This window comes from Bos indicus, chromosome 5, assembly GCF_029378745.1.
Source record: "Bos indicus isolate NIAB-ARS_2022 breed Sahiwal x Tharparkar chromosome 5, NIAB-ARS_B.indTharparkar_mat_pri_1.0, whole genome shotgun sequence".
NCBI lineage: Eukaryota > Metazoa > Chordata > Mammalia > Artiodactyla > Bovidae > Bos > Bos indicus.
In genome coordinates, this window is record NC_091764.1 from 69792967 (window position 1) to 69810750 (window position 17784).

A 17784-nucleotide genomic window follows, 5' to 3' on the forward strand; every position below is an offset into this window, starting at 1 on the left:
ATTAAGTGGGTAGTGGATTTGAGGATGTAAATTTTATTTGTGGTTATCTCCTTTCTGTGACTTTCTCCTCACTTTCCAGCTACTGTGGTGGCTGGTATCTTCTCCCTCTGATCCTTCTATCCAGTAAGACTGTGGGTCTTTCTCTGAGTTTTAGCTTCTAATGTCACCTGGACCCTTTTTGCTAATGTCTTCTACCCTTAGTTGAAAAGCCTTCAAAATGGAAATGCACTTTTGATAACTGTCAAGTTTCCTCCAGTTTCTGTCTGCATTTACTCTGCAGTGCTGTCAAATAGTTTTAATATTTTGTCCAGAGTTTATAATTTTTATCAACAAATGAGTCTCATAGGAGCTACTCCCATCAATTCTGAAACAGAACCATTCTAGTCTATTTTTATGACTTTCCGTTCCCCATCCCATTGATTTGTTTTCCATGGTTAACATGGTTTAATGTCATTTATTTTCTAATTTTTAACATAAAGAGTAAAAGTAAAAATGTCACATATATGTAAGTTATGAAGGTGACAAATTAAATCACCTTGAATCCACTATCAGTTTAAGTAATTCTTAATAATTGACCACTAATTGCCATTTCATTTACTTATATATTTCTTCCGTACTCTGTCCTTTTCTTTCTCCTACTACCCTGAACTTGTGTACTTATTGTTTTCTTTTTTATTGTATCATTTATTTAAAAATTTTAAAATATTTATTACAGTGTGTTTTGCTTTTTTTTATTGAAGTATAGTTTATTTAGTCTTGTGTTTAAGATGTACAGCAAAGTGATTCAGTTATATATGTGTGTGTGTGTGTGAGAGTATACTATATTTATATTCCTTCTCAGATTATTTTTCCATTTTAGGTTATTACAAGATACTGCATATAATTCCCTGTGCTATACAGCAGGTCCTTGTTGTTTATCTGTTTTATATATTGAGTCTGTATCTGTTAATCGTAGCTCCTAATTTATCCTCTCCCCACCCTTTCCTTTTTGGTAACCTTAAGTTTGTTTTCTGCATCTGTGACTGTATTTCTATTTTGTAAACAGGTTCATTTGTACCATTATTTTAGATTCCACGTGTATCATACTGAGTGAAGTAAGTCGGACAGAGAAAACAACTATCGTATGATATCACTTATGTGTAGAATGTTTTAATTTCATTCTTTTACATGCACCTGTCCTGTTTTCCCAACACAACTTATTGAAAAGACTGTTTTTTCTCCACTGTGTGTTCTTAAATATGTTTGGCTGCACTGCATGACATATGGGATCTTAGTGCACCCACCAGGGATCAAACCCACACCCCTTGCACTGGAAGTCTGGAAGCATAACCACTGGACTGCCAGGGAAGTTCCCCTATTGTGTATTCTTGCTTCCTTTGTCATAAATTAATTGGCCATAAGCGTGTGGGTTTATTTCTGGGCTTTCTGTTCTATTCCAATGATCTCTGTTTTTTATGCTAGTGCCATACTGTTTTGATTATTGTAGCTTTGTAGTATAGTCTGAATTCAGGGCGTCTGATCCCTTCAGCTCTGTTCTTTCTCAACATTGTTTTTTATTAAAACAGTTCAAAAGTTTCTCTCTTTAAATGTGATGATTTAGTTGCTAAGTTGTGTCTGACTGTTGTGACCCCATGGACTGTAGCCTGCCAGGTTCCTCTGTCCGTGGGATTCTCCAGGCAAGAATACTAGAGTAGGTTGCCATTTCCTTCTCATTGGGATCTTCCTGACCCAGGAATTGAACCCAGGTCTCTTCCATTGCAGGCAGCTTCTTTACTGACTGAGCTACAATGGAAGCCCCATATTTTTTAAATAAAGATTTCTTTAAAATTTTTATTTTTGGCTGCACTGGGTCTCTCTGCTGCACACAGTCTTTCTCTAGTTGTGGTGAGTAGGGCTGCTCTCCACTTGCAGTGCATGGGCTTCTCATCATGGTGGTTTCTCTTGTGGAGTATGGAGTCCAGATATGCGGGCTTGGTTGCTCCTCAGCATGTGGGATCTTCTGGACCAGGGATTGAGCCCATGCCCCCTGCATTCTCAGGTGAATTCTTAACCACTGGACCACCAGGGAAGTTCCCTTAGGATTGTTTTGGCTATTTGGGATCTTGTTTCCATACAAGTTTTAAAATTACTGGTTCTGGGTCTCTGAAAATTGCCATTCGTAATTTGGTAGGGATTGCACTGCATCTATAGTTTGCCTTGGGTAGTATGGTTGTTAACAGTATTGATTCTTCCAGTCTAAGAGCTCAGTATTATTTTTGTATGTTTGAGTTTTATAAGAATAGATTCGTATCATATACATTCTTTTGCAACTTTTTTCTTCACTTAACATTGCTTTAAAGATTCATCTATATTGTTTCATGTCACTGTATTTCACCTTCACATTCAATGTGTAAAGGTATGATACAAATGATAAATAACCCTTTATCCATCCTACTTATCAAGGCTATTGTATGAGTTTTCTTTTTTTAAAAAATTAACCTTCTTATTCATATTTTCTCTATGAAAGAGTTTCTGCAAATCGGATTGTCCAGTCATGGAATCGAGTTAAACCTTCAGCTTAACTGAAGAGTGTCAAACTAGTTTCCCAAGTATTTGTACATTGCATTGTATGTAAGACCTGATGGTCTCTATCCCGTGACTTAGTGTGAAAGTTGAAAAATTTTAGTCTTGTCTAGTGGGTGCAATGGAGAAGGCAATGGCACCCCACTCCAGTACTCTTGCCTGGAAAATCCCATGGACGGAGGAGCCTGGTGGGCTGCAGTCCATGGGGTTGCTAAGAGTTGGACACAACTGAGCAACTTCACTTTCACTTTTCACTTTCATGCATTGGAGAAGGAAATGGCAACCCACTCCAGTGTTCTTGCCTGGAGAATCCCAGGGACAGGGGAGCCTGGTGGGCTGCTGTCTCTGGGGTCACACAGAGTCGGACATGACTGAAGCGACTTAGCAGTAGCAGCAGCAGTGGATGCAAAGTGCTATCTCCTTGTGGGCTTAATTTGCATTTCCTTCATTGCTAATGAAGTTGAGTCTTTATGTTTCATGTACTTATTGATCATTTCTGCTTTTTTCTTAAATATCTTTTGGGTTGTTTGTATTTTCCTTAATTTTAAGATTATATGGGTGTACTTTGGATCCAGTTTTTTATGAGTTACATGTGTTGCTGGTATCTTCTTCCAGTTTGTATTTTTTTTTACTATTATGGGATCTTTTAATTATAGAAGTTTGTCATTTTAATTGCATTCAATTTTGTCAGTCCTTTCTTCTTTTCAGTTGTACTTCTTATACTTTAAACTTATGCCTTTGTTATTTGTTCTTTAGTCTATCTGGAATGGATTTTTGTGTGTAGAGTGAAGTAAGGAAAGGAGTTTCATTTGTTTTTTTTTTGTTTTGTTTTGTTTTTTAATTTTTTTTTCTTTTTAAATTTTATTTTATTTTTAAACTTTACAATATTGTATTGGTTCTGCCATATATCAAAATGAATCTGCCGCAGGCATACATGTGTTCCCCATCCTGAACCCTCCTTCCTGTTCCCTTCCCATACCATCCCTCTGGGTAGTCCCAGTGCACCAGCCCCAAGCATCCATGAAATGAATAACTGATTTTCCTAGCATCATTTATTTGTAGTCTTTCATTTCCTTACAGATCTAAAATGCTAAATGCTAAAATAAAATGTCTTTACCATATAACGAATTTTAATATATGTGTTGTTATATTTCTGGACTTTTTGTTCTGTTGATTGGTAAGTTTATCTATACATTAATCAGTTCACTTGCCTTCTTTTTCAGGATTGTCTGTCTGCTCTAGAGTCTTAGCTTTTCCATATTAATTTTAGAGTTAGCCTCCATTTTCATTAAAAACCTGGGGATTTTGATTAGTTGCACTGGAATTGTAAATCAATTTGGGGAAAACTAGTAATCTTAAAATAGTCTTCTCATCCATGAATATTTTCTTCGTTTAGGTTTTCTTTGATGTCTTTCAATAAAGATTTGTAATTTTCTCCATGAAAGCTTTGCACCTCTTTTGTTAGACTTACTCCTTAGTATGTTAGGGGTTTATTTTGGTAGATATTTGTAATATAAATATTAATAAGAAAAACCTCAAACCTATATAAAAATTAGCTTCCATGTTTTAATCACACATCTTTGGCTATCATCAATAGAAGTTAATCTGGTTTTATCTATGTCCTCTTCAACTCTTTTCCTACTCCCCCCATTCCACAAATTCAGTTGTTTAAACAAATCCAAACCATCAAATCATTTTAGCATTTCAAATAATCAAATCACATTGTATAAGTACTTAAAAATGTGTCTCTAAAAGATATAATTTTTAAAAATCATAACATCATTTTCACACATAAAATTTTTAAAGAATAAATTGCTTAATGTCATTAAGCATCAATATCATCACTCATCAAATTTGAATATTATATATTCAGATTTCCCTGATTTCTTTATATTGTTGTTTAAAGTAGGATTATTCAAATAGAATCCAAACATGTTTCACATATTGCATTCAGTTGATGTCTCTTAAATTCCTTTTTTTCAGTATGTATTCTGTGTGTGTCTGTCTATCTTTGAAAAAACTGGACCTTTTTTGGTTTTGCTTCTACGCCTCTCTCAGTGTGAGTTACCTTTGCCTGGGATCCTCGGCAGAAGGGTTTCCTGCCTTTTCTCCAGTGACTTAAGGGTTTCTTCTCATGTAAGAGGAAGTCCAGGGAAGTAGATAGAGTTTTGTTGCTTGTTGCAACAAAGGGGTCATTCTCAGGTCTTCTTTCTCCTTCCAGTCTTTCCTGAGCATTCGTGGAATGAACTTGCAAGTGTGGATCCTGTCGTGTCTGGAGTGAGGAAGAATTCTAAGCTTTCGGGATAACTCACGTTTGGCATTGTAGCAGTCCTGAACATTTTAGCTGATGTCCTCTTTTACGGCACACTCCTGCTCTGTCACGTGTCCCATCTCTCCTTAGAGAGGCTTGACGCCTTTGCAGTTTAGTTCCCCTGGTTGCCTTACAACTTACCTCTTGGTTAGAGTCAAGAAGTTTTATGATTTTGTAGATTCATCTTTTTTAAAAAAGGTTATCAGTTTGGGAAGGATGTTGTCTTGTGGCTTTCTGCATTCTAGGTGGAAGCAGAACTTGCAAAATCTTTCTTAAGCTTTCCCCTTCCCCTCCAAGGTGTAATCTCCAACCTGATTTTTATGGTGTTTGTGTCTTTCCTTTTCATTTTGCCTGCTAGTTATCCTTCCTAAACAATATAGCTGATTATTGTGCTGGGTTTTGAACCCTATATAGAGTCACATCATATATATTCTTTTGGGTCTGGCTTCTTTCACTCGATATTATATTTTTAAGATTTAGCCGTAAAAAAAAAAAAAAGATTTAGCCTTGATTTTGTGGCCAGTTATTTTTTTGTCCATTTTCAATGCTCTGTAGTATTCTGTTATATGAATATACTACAATTTGTCTAACTAAATAGTGTTTTTATGGTATCCAGTTTTTAACTGATACAAATAGTGCTGCTTTGAACATCTTGTATATGTACTGTGATGCACATAAAGACATTTCTGTAGGGTAGTGATTCTCAGGGGTACCCTTCCCCCACCAGCAACAGTGGCATTCCTAGAACTTGTTAGAAATGAAAATTCTTGGGTTCTACCGTAGACTTATGGAAGCATATACCAGAGGGGTGTGGCCAGCAATTTGTGTTTTAATAATCCCTCAATGTGATTACATGCAGGTTAAAGTTTGAGAACCATGGCTATAGAGGATGTCCTTATGAGAGGAACTTTGGGGCCTAGGGATGGGCAGAAACTACAAACTGGTTGTTAGTAGTTATACCAGTTCCATTTTTACCAGTGATGCAGGAAGGTTCAAATGGCACCCATCCTTGGTGCTGGCAGAATTTTTAATATTAATTCTTCTCCCCTGATCTTTTGTGGGTTTTAATAGCCTTTATTTGTGAAGTTAAAAATTAGGTCAGTGGAAACTTAGTCTGGGAGTGGCTGGTCTAAATGTCTTTGAATGCAGGGATTATGTCATCATCTTCACTTGTATTTTCAACACCAAGCATAGTGATAAGTACATATATAAGTACATGTTTATCATGTTGAATTTTTAAAATGTGTTTTCCCCAGTTTTAAGCAGTTTTTCCATCAGTTTTTTTAAGCAAAGTTTAATAAAGACCTAAAATGTAGTAAATAAGCTAGTGATGCATTTTGAAAGTTTACCATATACTTTTTTTTTTCTTTAGCTTTTATCTCTTCTTTTTGAAGATTTGTTCAAAAAATTTAATTCTGAAATGAAGAAGATTGCAGATCAGGTGATTCCTAAACAAAGAGCAGCCCAGTTTGATGTCGTGAAACACATGCGTCAGGACCAGATTACCAATGGCATGGTGAATGCCATTTCAACTGTAAGTCTTTGATCCCTCGGGCAGAGTTTTGTAACTTATTTGTACATCTGTTCAGTGGGAAATTTAAAGTATTTTGAGAATCTAGGTGGGGAAAAAAAAATTTATAATACACATGTATATTTATTTGAGGATGCTACAAGTCACAAATTTTCTTCTTTGAAATATCTGCAGTTGAAATCAGTAGAAATTTTGCTGCTATATGACTGTATTGCCAAAGTATATTTCCTGTTACAATTTACTGAGGCAATAAGGAAATAGATACACTCTTCCATAAAGGAAAAAATCTTTCAGTTTAACCATTAATAACCATTCTTTCAATGGATACTTTACCCCATTTTTTCTGTAATAAAGCTGACATATTGCAAGTAGGTTTACTAATGACAACTTTTGTCCGAAACATTGTAAAACGTTTCATTGCACTGTAGGTTCATAGTCCTCAAAGGGCTCTCAGCTGTTCTCATGTGAGCAGTGAATTCAGGCCTCAGCAGCTGCTGTGTATTCAGGGCCTCTGGCTGTTCATCAGGGGTTATCAGATAGGTTTTTGCTCCCTTTCTTAAAGCGTAACATCTATAGGTCTATCTGATAAAGTCTGGTTCACGTTTTGTATGCCAGACATAAAATTAGTTTTATGGATGGGATTTGGTCCCAACAAAAGAAGAGTATATCAGCAGCTGACTTGCCGCCCTGTCTGACTTGAGAAATGTGCAGCAGGTCTGTGTGAGCAGCCCCCACTGTGACAGGTCCATCCAGACTGGAGGCGGCCTGGCCTCTGTGCCTCTCTGGGCCCGTCACAGTCGTGAGGCCCAAACTTGTCTGGAAGTAGATTCCTGGATATTTGAAAAGAAGCCTCCAAAGAGCACTCAAACACACTTTGTTAGAGTGACTTTTCCTTGCTTTCTGACGCTTTATTTTCAGGTCAGAATAGCTGTTTTGAGTAGTTGTATTGCCCCCAATGACACCTTATTAACTCTGGGAGCAGACTGCTTATTAGGAAAATCAGTAGTGGGCCTTGTTGTGGGTGAACACCAATCTGTAGGCAACTGGAAAAAGATGGGTTCCATTGTTGAGACTTCACCTTCCAGGACAGAGGGTCTGAGTTCAACTCCTGGTCAGGGACCTAAGATCCCACATGTCTAGTAGCCAAAAAACAAAAAATATAGAACAGAAGCAATATTGTAACAAATTCAATAAAGCCTTAAAGGTGGTCACCATAAAAAAATCTTAAAAATTGTGAGTGTTGTCATATGTAGAATATTTTCAACAAATAAATTTTCTCAGAGGAGCAGTTTTAGCCCTTTGTCTGTTTCTCCTCTCTCCCTTTTTAAAAAAAAGAATATTGGAACAAATTATCTTGCTGAATGTCTTGACTTCATCCCCATCTACTTCTTATTTGCCAGCAGCTGCTTAGTTCTCTGCTGAATGTTTGTGTATCTTCCTTGCTCTTCTTGGTCATAAGTCAGTTCACTAGGTTCATTCTCATTCAAAGCATACAAGGAGTTAACTGAGCAGTATGAGGAGTTAACTTGTGAGATAAACGTGTTTGCTCTGTTTCTCTGCTTTGTAATGCATTGTTTCTTCCTAGGTTTTAGCTTTTTTTCCACTCTATCAAAACTCAAGTTTTTGAAGTGATAGATCTTCACTGTAATAGTGACTAAACTTTAGTTTGTGAGGAGCTCCTCTGAAGTCACATATTTAAATTCAGACAGATGAATTTTTCTACTAGGAAGGATTTTAATCTGGTATCTGGGAATCCGCCCCTGAAATTGAATTAAAAATTTGTATTTGTGGTCCTGTGTGCATTTTTCTCAAGAGAACAGTCATAGCTTTCATTAGATTATCAAAAGGAAAATGAAGAACCACTGTTTAGCAGGTTTAAGTTTTTTCCCTTTTGAATCAGAAATATTGAATCAATCATTTTTTGACATTTTATTTTCTACTTTGTTTTTTCTTTGCATACTGTTTTCTGTTGATTCATGTTACCATGAGTTGAAAATTTGATTCCTAACCTTGATCTTTAAATTATCCTTGAGAATATTTAATGTGTACAATTAATGCTTCTGTAAAATAATATATTTAATGTATTTCAGTACTTCTAATGCATTTGAAGTAAAGTAAATTTAAGGCTTAAGATTTATTTCATATAAATCTATTTTAAGATTGACATGATAACCAAAGAAGATATATTTATTAATGTGAATATGTGTAATTTTTATCCTTGATTAAGAAGCCTATACTTATTCATTTTCCCTGATAACTGCTATTAGAGTCTTTTTTTTTCTCTTGCTATATTTTTCTCTAATTAAAACTAATTTTGGAAGGCATCCAGATAACGGCACATTCCAACATGAAATTATCTCTTTGAGCTTCAGGCTCATTTTACCTTAAATATGTGTAGAAATTGGTAGTATTCTATTAGTTAGCTTATTGCTTCCAGTGAAAATCTCTGGTTGAACTGGCTTGTTCAGAATGTAATTAGTTCTTTAGGAAATACCTGCTCTGATGTGATAATGTCAATCCATTGAACCATTCTGAGGTTGGTTGCTAGATATAGGTAATATTCCTTAAATTCCTATAAAACCCCAGTGAGTAACTTGGCTAGATTTTAATTGTGATTTTTGATTTCTGAATATATATCATGACTCTAATTTCACAAATAAGCAGTTCCTGTGCAGAGCCTCTCAGAATGACTTCAGGGTGTCAGGCAGCACGAGCGGTCCGGGGTAGTCTCATGTCTCTCCTCTCTCTTCAGGGCAATTGGTCTCTAAAGAGATTTAAAATGGATCGCCAGGGTGTGACTCAGGTGCTGTCTCGCTTGTCATATATATCCGCACTGGGGATGATGACGAGAATCTCTTCCCAGTTCGAGAAAACAAGAAAAGTGAGTGGTCCTCGATCCCTCCAGCCATCGCAGTGGGGCATGCTGTGCCCTTCAGACACTCCTGAAGGAGAGGTAAGGTCCCTGAGGGTCTCCACTGTGTCAGAGGTAATGGCTGTTCTGCTCCTGTCCCGTTCCCCCCAGGCTGTATCCTCTCTGGGGTCAGCCATTTATCTGTCAGAGAAGTGTTGATGCAGCCTGTGAGAACATCAGTGTCATTCCCAAACAGTACCTCCAGAAGCCTTTGATTTACTATTAATAGCTCACCTAAAGAGGGGATTCCCTGGTGGCCCAGAGGTAAAGAATCCGCCTGCAATACGGGAGACCTGGGTTCATCCTTGGGTTGGTACAGTGTCCTGGAGAAGGGTATGGCCACCCACTGTAGTATTCTTGCCTGGAGAATTCCATGGACAGAGAAGCCTGGCAGGGTACAGTCCAGGGGTTGCACAAGACTCAGACACGACTGAGTAACACTTTTACTTTCTTTTCTCACCTAAAGAGACATATGGGCCAAATTTTCTTGCTTGTTTTATTTTATCCCAAGAGTCAAACCACTCAGTGAATAAGGGATAAGAATAGGAAGGAAAATTGGGAGACTCATCACCTTTGCTCACGAGGAGCTCTTTTTAAACAACTCCTTATTTTCCTTGACTCTTCTTAGAGGACGTTAAAGTCATAGCTGCAGCCATCCAGAAGCATACAGTCCAAGACTTAAAGTGGATTCCTGCTTACTTATATAGGAAATGTAAGCAGTTACCTAAACACTAAACCAAGGAGTTGAAATTGGTTTACATCAAGACACCAGCTACTTCCTGTGTCATGGCTCTTTCTCCTTTTTGTTAGCTATCATTGGTTTCACTTGATCTTATTCCTTCTAACTTGTAAACGTCTGGTGGAAGGAACCATGTTAGGTTCACCATTGTATCCCAGGCTCCTCAGTCCAGAGCCTCATTCTGAGTAGAGGTCCCATAAATATATGCTGAATGAATAAATTACTTAATTAGGACAAGTAAAAGATGTATGTTTCGAAGTATAGGAATTTGTTATGACTTGGGAGAGGTGAAAAATAGAAGTCTATACAGGGTTATAATTTTTAGAAATTATCATTTTTCTCCTAATTTATTTTAAACCATATGGAAAGTCATGCTAAAATTGTGCTGCTTGTCAAATTTGCCTAGTATATACATCTTGAGCTTTGGGACACCAAGTTCCCCAGAGCTTGCTTCAGCTAATCTCATAAAGAAACTGTTTTGTGTATCACTACAAAAGATGGTTTTTAAGAATTAAAGATGTAATCTTTAAATATCACATGTGTCTCAAGTGGCTTTTTTTTTCTTAATTTGTTGTATTAAGTCCTTCTTTATGTTTGCTTTAAATTTTTTTCATGGGTTGTGTAGAAGTTTAAAAGAATGTTTTTTCATCTCCTTTTTACTTTGGAATAATTTTAGATATACCAAAAAAATTCCAAAAGTAGTGCAGAGAGTTTCCATGATCGTTCACCTAGATTCCCTAAATGTGATGTCTTATGTAACTATAGTATGTAATTATATTTATCAACCTCATGAAATTAGCATTGGTAACAGTATTGTAGTCTCTAGACCTTATTCAGATTTTGCCAATCGTCCTGTTTTTTCTGATCCCAAGATTGCACTTTCAGTTGTCAAGTTTCCTTAGTCTCTTAATCTGGAGCAGTTTGTTCAGCCTTTCTTTATTTTTTAAGACCAAGAAGCTTATAGAGTACTGGCCAGTTATTTTGCAGACTCACTCTTATTTCAGGCCAGAAGTTTTATGTTCATGTGTTCACAATTATCAGTGTTTTTCTTTACTCTTTTTACACAACATCATCTAAATGACTATGATATACTATTGTTGGGAAATAAAAATTTAGGTAAATCAGTTTCTTTGGGGAGGGGACATTTATAATGCCATCATCATTTCCAGTTCAAATAGTACTGAGCATTTCTGTGGCTAAATCTATATTTATATCCTTGCTTGTGACTTTAGTATCAGTTCCTCTGAAATAAAGGGTAGGTGCCTCCTTCAGGCTTTGTATGAACCTCCGAAGTGTTCCCTGTGAGGCTGCACTTACTTCTGTGCCTTGTTGCCAGCAGAGTGGTGAGCTATATTCAGACACAGACCGTATTTTGTGTTGTTCGTGTTCATCCTTAGACATGACTATCTTTTGTTTTTTAGGCATGTGGTTTGGTTAAAAACTTGGCCCTTATGACACACATCACGACTGACATGGAAGATGGACCCATTGTCAAATTAGCCAGTAACTTGGGAGTAGAAGATGTGAACTTATTGTGTGGGGAAGAGCTCTCTTACCCAAATGTGTTTCTCGTCTTCCTCAATGGTGAGTCTGTTGGGGAGGCATGTTGATCCTAAACAATCTGTGGGGGAAGGGGAAGGAATTGACTATGTATTTAAAGCACAAATATACTTTTAATTCTGCAGTCAAATTCTCTGCCACTGAGCTCTACTCCCTAAATATACCTTAGTTCTGGATCCAGGTTGGCCTTAACTGAAAGGTAGAAAAAATGGTAACAAACACTTCTTCCATTGACTGGGTCACCCAGGTTCTGAGATGATTTGGCTGTCAGAGCTAAAGGTAAAGGTGCAGAGACCCTGTGGCAGCTGCCAGTGTATCCTCAGTGGAACGAGGTTCAACATGATATTCTTAAGTTCAAGTTAAATATGTGAGGTGTTTTGCAGAAATAATCAGGTCAGCCCTTAGAGTGAGATGACTTGTCTTCAGCCACTGAGTGAGTGAGTGTCAGCAGGCTCTGCAGGAGGGTCCCCTTCCTTCCGCTCCATCTCCATGTGCTGCTGTCTCACACCCTCCCCATCCCCTCAGGGTCCCCCAGAGACGCTGCAGCAGGTGTGGCTTGGTGGCCTGGGTGTCTGTCCCCTGCCTGGGGTGCTGCACGTGCTCGTCCTCACCTCAGGCCCCACATCTTCTCCCCCTCCTTCCTGCTCTGGGAGGGCTTCGCCATTTACTGTTACGCTGGTAGGAAGGAAACGGGGCCGTTCACTGCCTGCCTGGTCAGTGAATTCTGGCAGCTCACACTGAATGTGACCTTATCCGCCACATTCACCCAGTACCTCCCTGAATCCTCCCACTCACCCTGGGAGCCCAAGTCTGTTCTCTTCATCTCTCAGATAATGACAACAATAGCAGCTTCATGATAGCAATTACTCAGTGCTGTGTCCAGTTCTAAGTACTTTACAGGAGATCAGCTCATTTAATCCTCACATGAACACAGTGGAATGATAGAGCCAGGGTTCAACTCCAGGGCTCTGGAGCCCAAGTTCATGGCCCTGCACAGTGCTGACAGATAAGGAGACAGACTGACTTCACCAGCGATATGCACTCAGCATGTGGTAGGGCCAGCTCTGGTTTTGAGTCCCCTGGACTGCCCTTGACCCCTCAACCCCTCCACTCTGTTGCTTTCTCCAGCCTTGTGGACTGGCTGCAGCCTTAGTAACAGTATTTCCAAATGACTGCTCACTGCTGGTTATTGTTTTTATTGAGTAGATATTTTAAGTCCATTCGATGTATTTTTTATTTCAATCTTGAACATTCTTATTTCTGTTTAGGTAACATCCTGGGTGTCATTCGAGATCACAAGAAGCTGGTGAATACCTTTCGACTGATGCGAAGAGCAGGCTATATCAATGAGTTTGTTTCCATCTCAACAAATTTGACAGATCGATGTGTCTATATTTCCTCTGATGGAGGAAGGCTGTGCAGGTAGGTGTGGCTGGAAATAGTTAAGATCTCTTTATTTACTTTTGAAGGAAAGGGACTTGTTTTTATTTTAAAAGTTGCTTTAACCTTTTTCATTGTTAAGATAAATTTAATTCAGTTAGCAAACACTTCATGAATATGCATATTGGCTACTGGGGATGCAGAGATTAATGGGAGTCAATCTCTGCCCTCAGAGAACTCAGTCTGCTGGGAAAGGCAGAAATCATTAGTAATAACAACCAACTGTGAAGAGAGCTGAGCGCCAAAGAATTGATGCTTTTGAACTGTGGTGTTAGAGAAGACTCTTGAGAGTCCCTTGGACTGCAAGATCCAACCAGTCCATCCTAAAGGAGATCAGTCCTGGGTGTTCATTGGAAGGACTGATGCTGAAGCTGAGACTCCAATACTTTGGCCACCTCATGCGAAGAGTTGACTCATTGGAAAAGACCCTGATGCTGGGAGGGATTGGGGGCAGGAGAAGGGGACGACAGAGGATGAGGTGGCTGGATGGCATCACTGACTCGATGGACATGAGTTTGGGTGAACGCCGGGAGTTGGTGATGGACAGGGAGGCCTGGTGTGCTGCAATTCATGGGGTCGCAAAGAGTTGGACACGACTGAGCGACTGAACTGAACTGATGTGAGTAGTAAGTGCTAGCCATTATGCTGCTACTGCTAAGTCGCTTCAGTCGTGTCCGACTCTGTGCGACCCCATAGACAGCAGCCCACCAGGCTCCCCCATCCCTGGGATTCTCCAGGCAAGAACACTGGAGTGGGTTGCCATTTCCTTCTCCAGTGTATGAAAGTGAAAAGTGAAAGTGAAGTCACTCAGTCGTGTCCGACTCTGTGCGACCCCATGGACTGCAGCCCACCAGGCTCCTCCGTCCATGGGTTTTTCCAGGCAAGAGTACTGGAGTGGGGTGCCATTGCCTTCTGCTCTGTTTGTAAGGCTTTAACCACATTCAACCCTATGAGGTTGGATTATTATTTTCATTTAACAAATGAGGTACTGGAATTTGGTGAGACTAAATTACCCAAAGCCAGATGGTGGTGGAGACTGTTTTTTACTGGAAAGTTCTTAGAATTCATTTTACTCCAGTAATCCTGATTTTACCCACTCTATTCTGGTGCTCTGATCTGAGCTTTAAAGGATGCTGAAGTCCTTATTGCCAAATTCAGACTTAAATTGAATAAAGTAGGGAAAACCACTGGACCATTCAGGTATGACCTAAATCAAATCCCTTATGATTATACAGTGGAAGTGAGAAGTAGATTTAAGGGCCTAGATCTGATAGATAGAATGCCTGATGAACTATGGACTGAGGTTCGTGATGTTGTACAGGAGACAGGGATCAAGACCATCCCCATGGAAAAGAAATGCAAAAAAGCAAAATGGCTGTCTGGGGAGGCCTTACAAATAGCTGTGGAAAGAAGAGAAGCGAAAAGCAAAGGAGAAAAGGAAAGATATAAGCATCTGAATGCAGAGTTCCAAAGAATAGAAAGAAGAGATAAGAAAGCCTTCTTCAGCGATCAATGCAAAGAAAGAAGAAAACAACAGAATGGGAAAGGCTAGAGATCTCTTCAAGATTAAAGATACCAAGGGAACATTTCCTGCAAAGATGGGCTCAATAAAGGACAGAAATGGTATGGAGCTAACAGAAGCAGAAGATATCAAGAAGAGGTGGCAAGAATACACAGAAGAACTGTACAAAAAAGATCTTCATGATCCAGATAATCACGATGGTGTGATCACTGACCTAGAGCCAACATCCTGGAATGTGAAATCAAGTGGGCCTTAGAAAGCATCACTACGAACAAAGCTAGCGGAGGTGATGGAATTCCAGTGGAGCTATTTCAAATCCTGAAAGATGATGCTGTGAAAGTGCTGCACTCAATATGCCAGTAAATTTGGAAAGCTCAGCAGTGGCCACAGGCCTGGAAAAGGTCAGTTTTCATTCTAATCCTAAAGAAAGGCAATGCCAAAGAATGCTCAAACTACCGCACAGTTGGACTCATCTCACACGCTAGTAAAGTAATGCTCAAAATTCTTCAAGCCAGGCTTCAGCAATATGTGAACCGTGAACTTCCAGATGTTCAAACTGGTTTTAGAAAAGGCAGAGGAACCAGAAATCAAATTGCCAACATCCGCTGGATCATCAAAAAGGCTAGATAGTTCCAGAAAAACATCTATTTCTGCTTTATTGACTATGCCAGAGCTTTTGACTGTGTGGATCACAATCAACTGTGGAAAATTCTTCAAGAGATGGGAATACCAGACCACCTGATCTGCCTCTTGAGAAATTTGTGTGCAGGTCAGGAAGCAACAGTTAGAACTGGACGTGGAACAACAGACTGGTTCCAAATAGGAAAAGGAGTACGTCAAGGCTGTATATTGTCACCCTGTTTATTTAACTTATATGCAGAGTACATCATGAGAAACGCTGGACTTGAAGAAAAGTCCGCTAGAATCAAGATTGCCGGGAGAAATATCAATAACCTCAGATATGCAGATGACACCACCCTTATGGCAGAAAGTGAAGAGGAACTAAAAAGCCTCTTGAGAGTGAAAGTGGAGAGTGAAAAAGTTGGCTTAAAGCTCAACATTCAGAAAACGAAGATCACGGCATCCGGTCCCGTCACTTCATGGGAAATAGATGGGGAAAGAGTGGAAGCAGTGTCAGACTTTATTTATTTGGGCTCCAAAATCACTGCAGATGGTGACTGCAGCCTTGAAATTAAAAGACACTTATTCCTTGGAAGGAAAGTTATGACCAACCTAGACAGCATATTCAAAAGCAGAGACATTACTTTGCCCACAAAGGTTCGTCTAGTCAAGGCTATGGTTTTTCCTGTGGTCATGTATGGATGTGAGAGTAGGACTGTGAAGAAAGCTGAGTGCCGAAGAATTGATGCTTTTGAACTGTGGTGTTGGAGAAGACTCTTGAGAGTCCCTTGGACTGCCAGGAGATCCAACCAGTCCATTCTGAAGGAGATCAGCCCTGGGTGTTCTTTGGAAGGAATGATGCTAAAGCTGAAACTCCAGTACTTTGGCCACCTCATGCGAAGAGTTGACTCATTAGAAAAGACTCTGATGCTGGGAAGGATTGGGGGCAGGAGGAGAAGGGGACGACAGAGGATGAGATGGCTGGATGGCATGACTGACTCGATGGACGTGAGTCTGGGTGAACTCTGGGAGTTGGTGATGGACAGGGAGGCCTGGAGTACTGCAATTCATGGGGTCGCAAAGAGTCGGACACGACTGAGCGACTGAACTGAACTGAACAGACTTCCCTGGTGGTCCAGTGGCTAAGACTCTGAGCTCCCAATGCAGGGGGCCTGGGTTTGATTCCTGGTCAGGGACTAGATCCTGCATGCTGCAACTTAGGACCCAGTGCAGCCAAATAAATAAACTAAAAATAAACCTAAGTAGAATAAACAAAAGCCCAAGTCCTTTGGGGAAACAAAGAGGTGGGGGTTGAGTACTGTTGCTTTAAAGGAAAAAGGCTCAGGAATGGCAAGAAAGAAAACGTGGCAGCACAAAGAGATGACACCACGTTAGAGCCTTAGAAGAGCAGGTGCCTTGTAATCACTTGGAAGATGTTAAGGCCTGTTTCGTTCAGCTGTGTCAGAGACAGGGCCACAGAGACCAGTATGACATGGTGTCTGGTGCTTTGGGGGTATGCAGGGACCTCGGCTGAGGATGTCACCTTGTTTCCCAGGCCTTCACTCAGTTCACCGGAGTCTCTCCTTGAGGGCCTCAGATGGTGTGAGGGCGCAAGTCGCTGAGCTCGCAATGGTTGGGGAGGTGGCAGGAGCTGCCAAGTCTGACAGCTGGGAACCTGGACTGCCTTTGCCTATGTCTGTCCAGCCTCCCTTTCTCCTTCTAGTCGCTCTCCTTGTTTTCCTTAGGATTGCCCTTCCCCACTGGCAGTCTTCTTAGGTTGGTCAGTCAGGTGCTGTCTCTTGCTCAGCCAAAGATCAGGCATATGACGCAAGCCAGGACAGTCAGACTCTCTTTGGAGAGCTTGAATCCCAAGGAGAATAACTGAGAGCAAGACGTGGTCAGAACAGATTCACCTTGGCAGCAGTGCATGCAGGAGACTGCCCACTCCCCCTGCCTTTCTGGATCTTTGGGACTGTTTTGGCTCCTTTTCTTTCTGAAGCTGAGCCTTGTACCTTTTTATTTCATTCTTATTTTTCTAGTAAGTTTTGAGCCTTTTAGTAAATTCCTTAAAATTTTCTTCTACTTAGTTTTTAGTAAATTCCATCTTTGCTTAAATTAGCCTGCATTGGTTCCTATTCTCTGCAATCAAAAAGGCCTAATTGAAGCTTATACCCATGTTTGAATCTTGATGTTCCACTTATTGACTCATGTGACTCTTGAGTTTATTACTTATGTCTCTGGGCCTTGATTTTTCTCATCAGTAAAGATGTAAATAACAATGCCTTCCTAGGATTGATACAAGGTGTGGTAAGTGCCTTGTAGGGTGCTAGGCAAACACGGGGTCCTTATAGCCACTAACATGGTCCAGTTAAGGGTGGGGAAAACACTGACATTTTCTCGATTACTCTTTTTTTAAGATGTTTTACTACATCCAATATAATATGGCATAGCCTAAAAAGAAAACTAGTTCTTTTTTTAGAAGTGATTTTATAATGACCCAACATAGATTTGGCAAGAAGAGTTAGTAGAATTTTTGGAATAAAGTGAAAGATAACTGAGGTGGCTTAGTGCAGTCCCTGCCCTCGCC

The 17784-nt window shown here is 39.8% G+C and overlaps 1 protein-coding gene across 2 annotated transcripts in view; it reads left to right on the forward strand.

The window, feature by feature from the left end:
- POLR3B (RNA polymerase III subunit B) overlaps positions 1–17784 on the forward strand; it is a 115948-nt gene that overhangs the window by 41470 nt on the left and 56694 nt on the right. For both annotated transcript variants that reach the window (XM_019961239.2, XM_070789655.1), the window contains 4 exons: positions 6246–6407; positions 9157–9357; positions 11476–11638; positions 12883–13036. In XM_019961239.2, coding sequence (XP_019816798.1) covers positions 6246–6407; positions 9157–9357; positions 11476–11638; positions 12883–13036 — 680 coding nt within the window. The remainder of the gene's footprint in view (positions 1–6245; positions 6408–9156; positions 9358–11475; positions 11639–12882; positions 13037–17784) is intronic.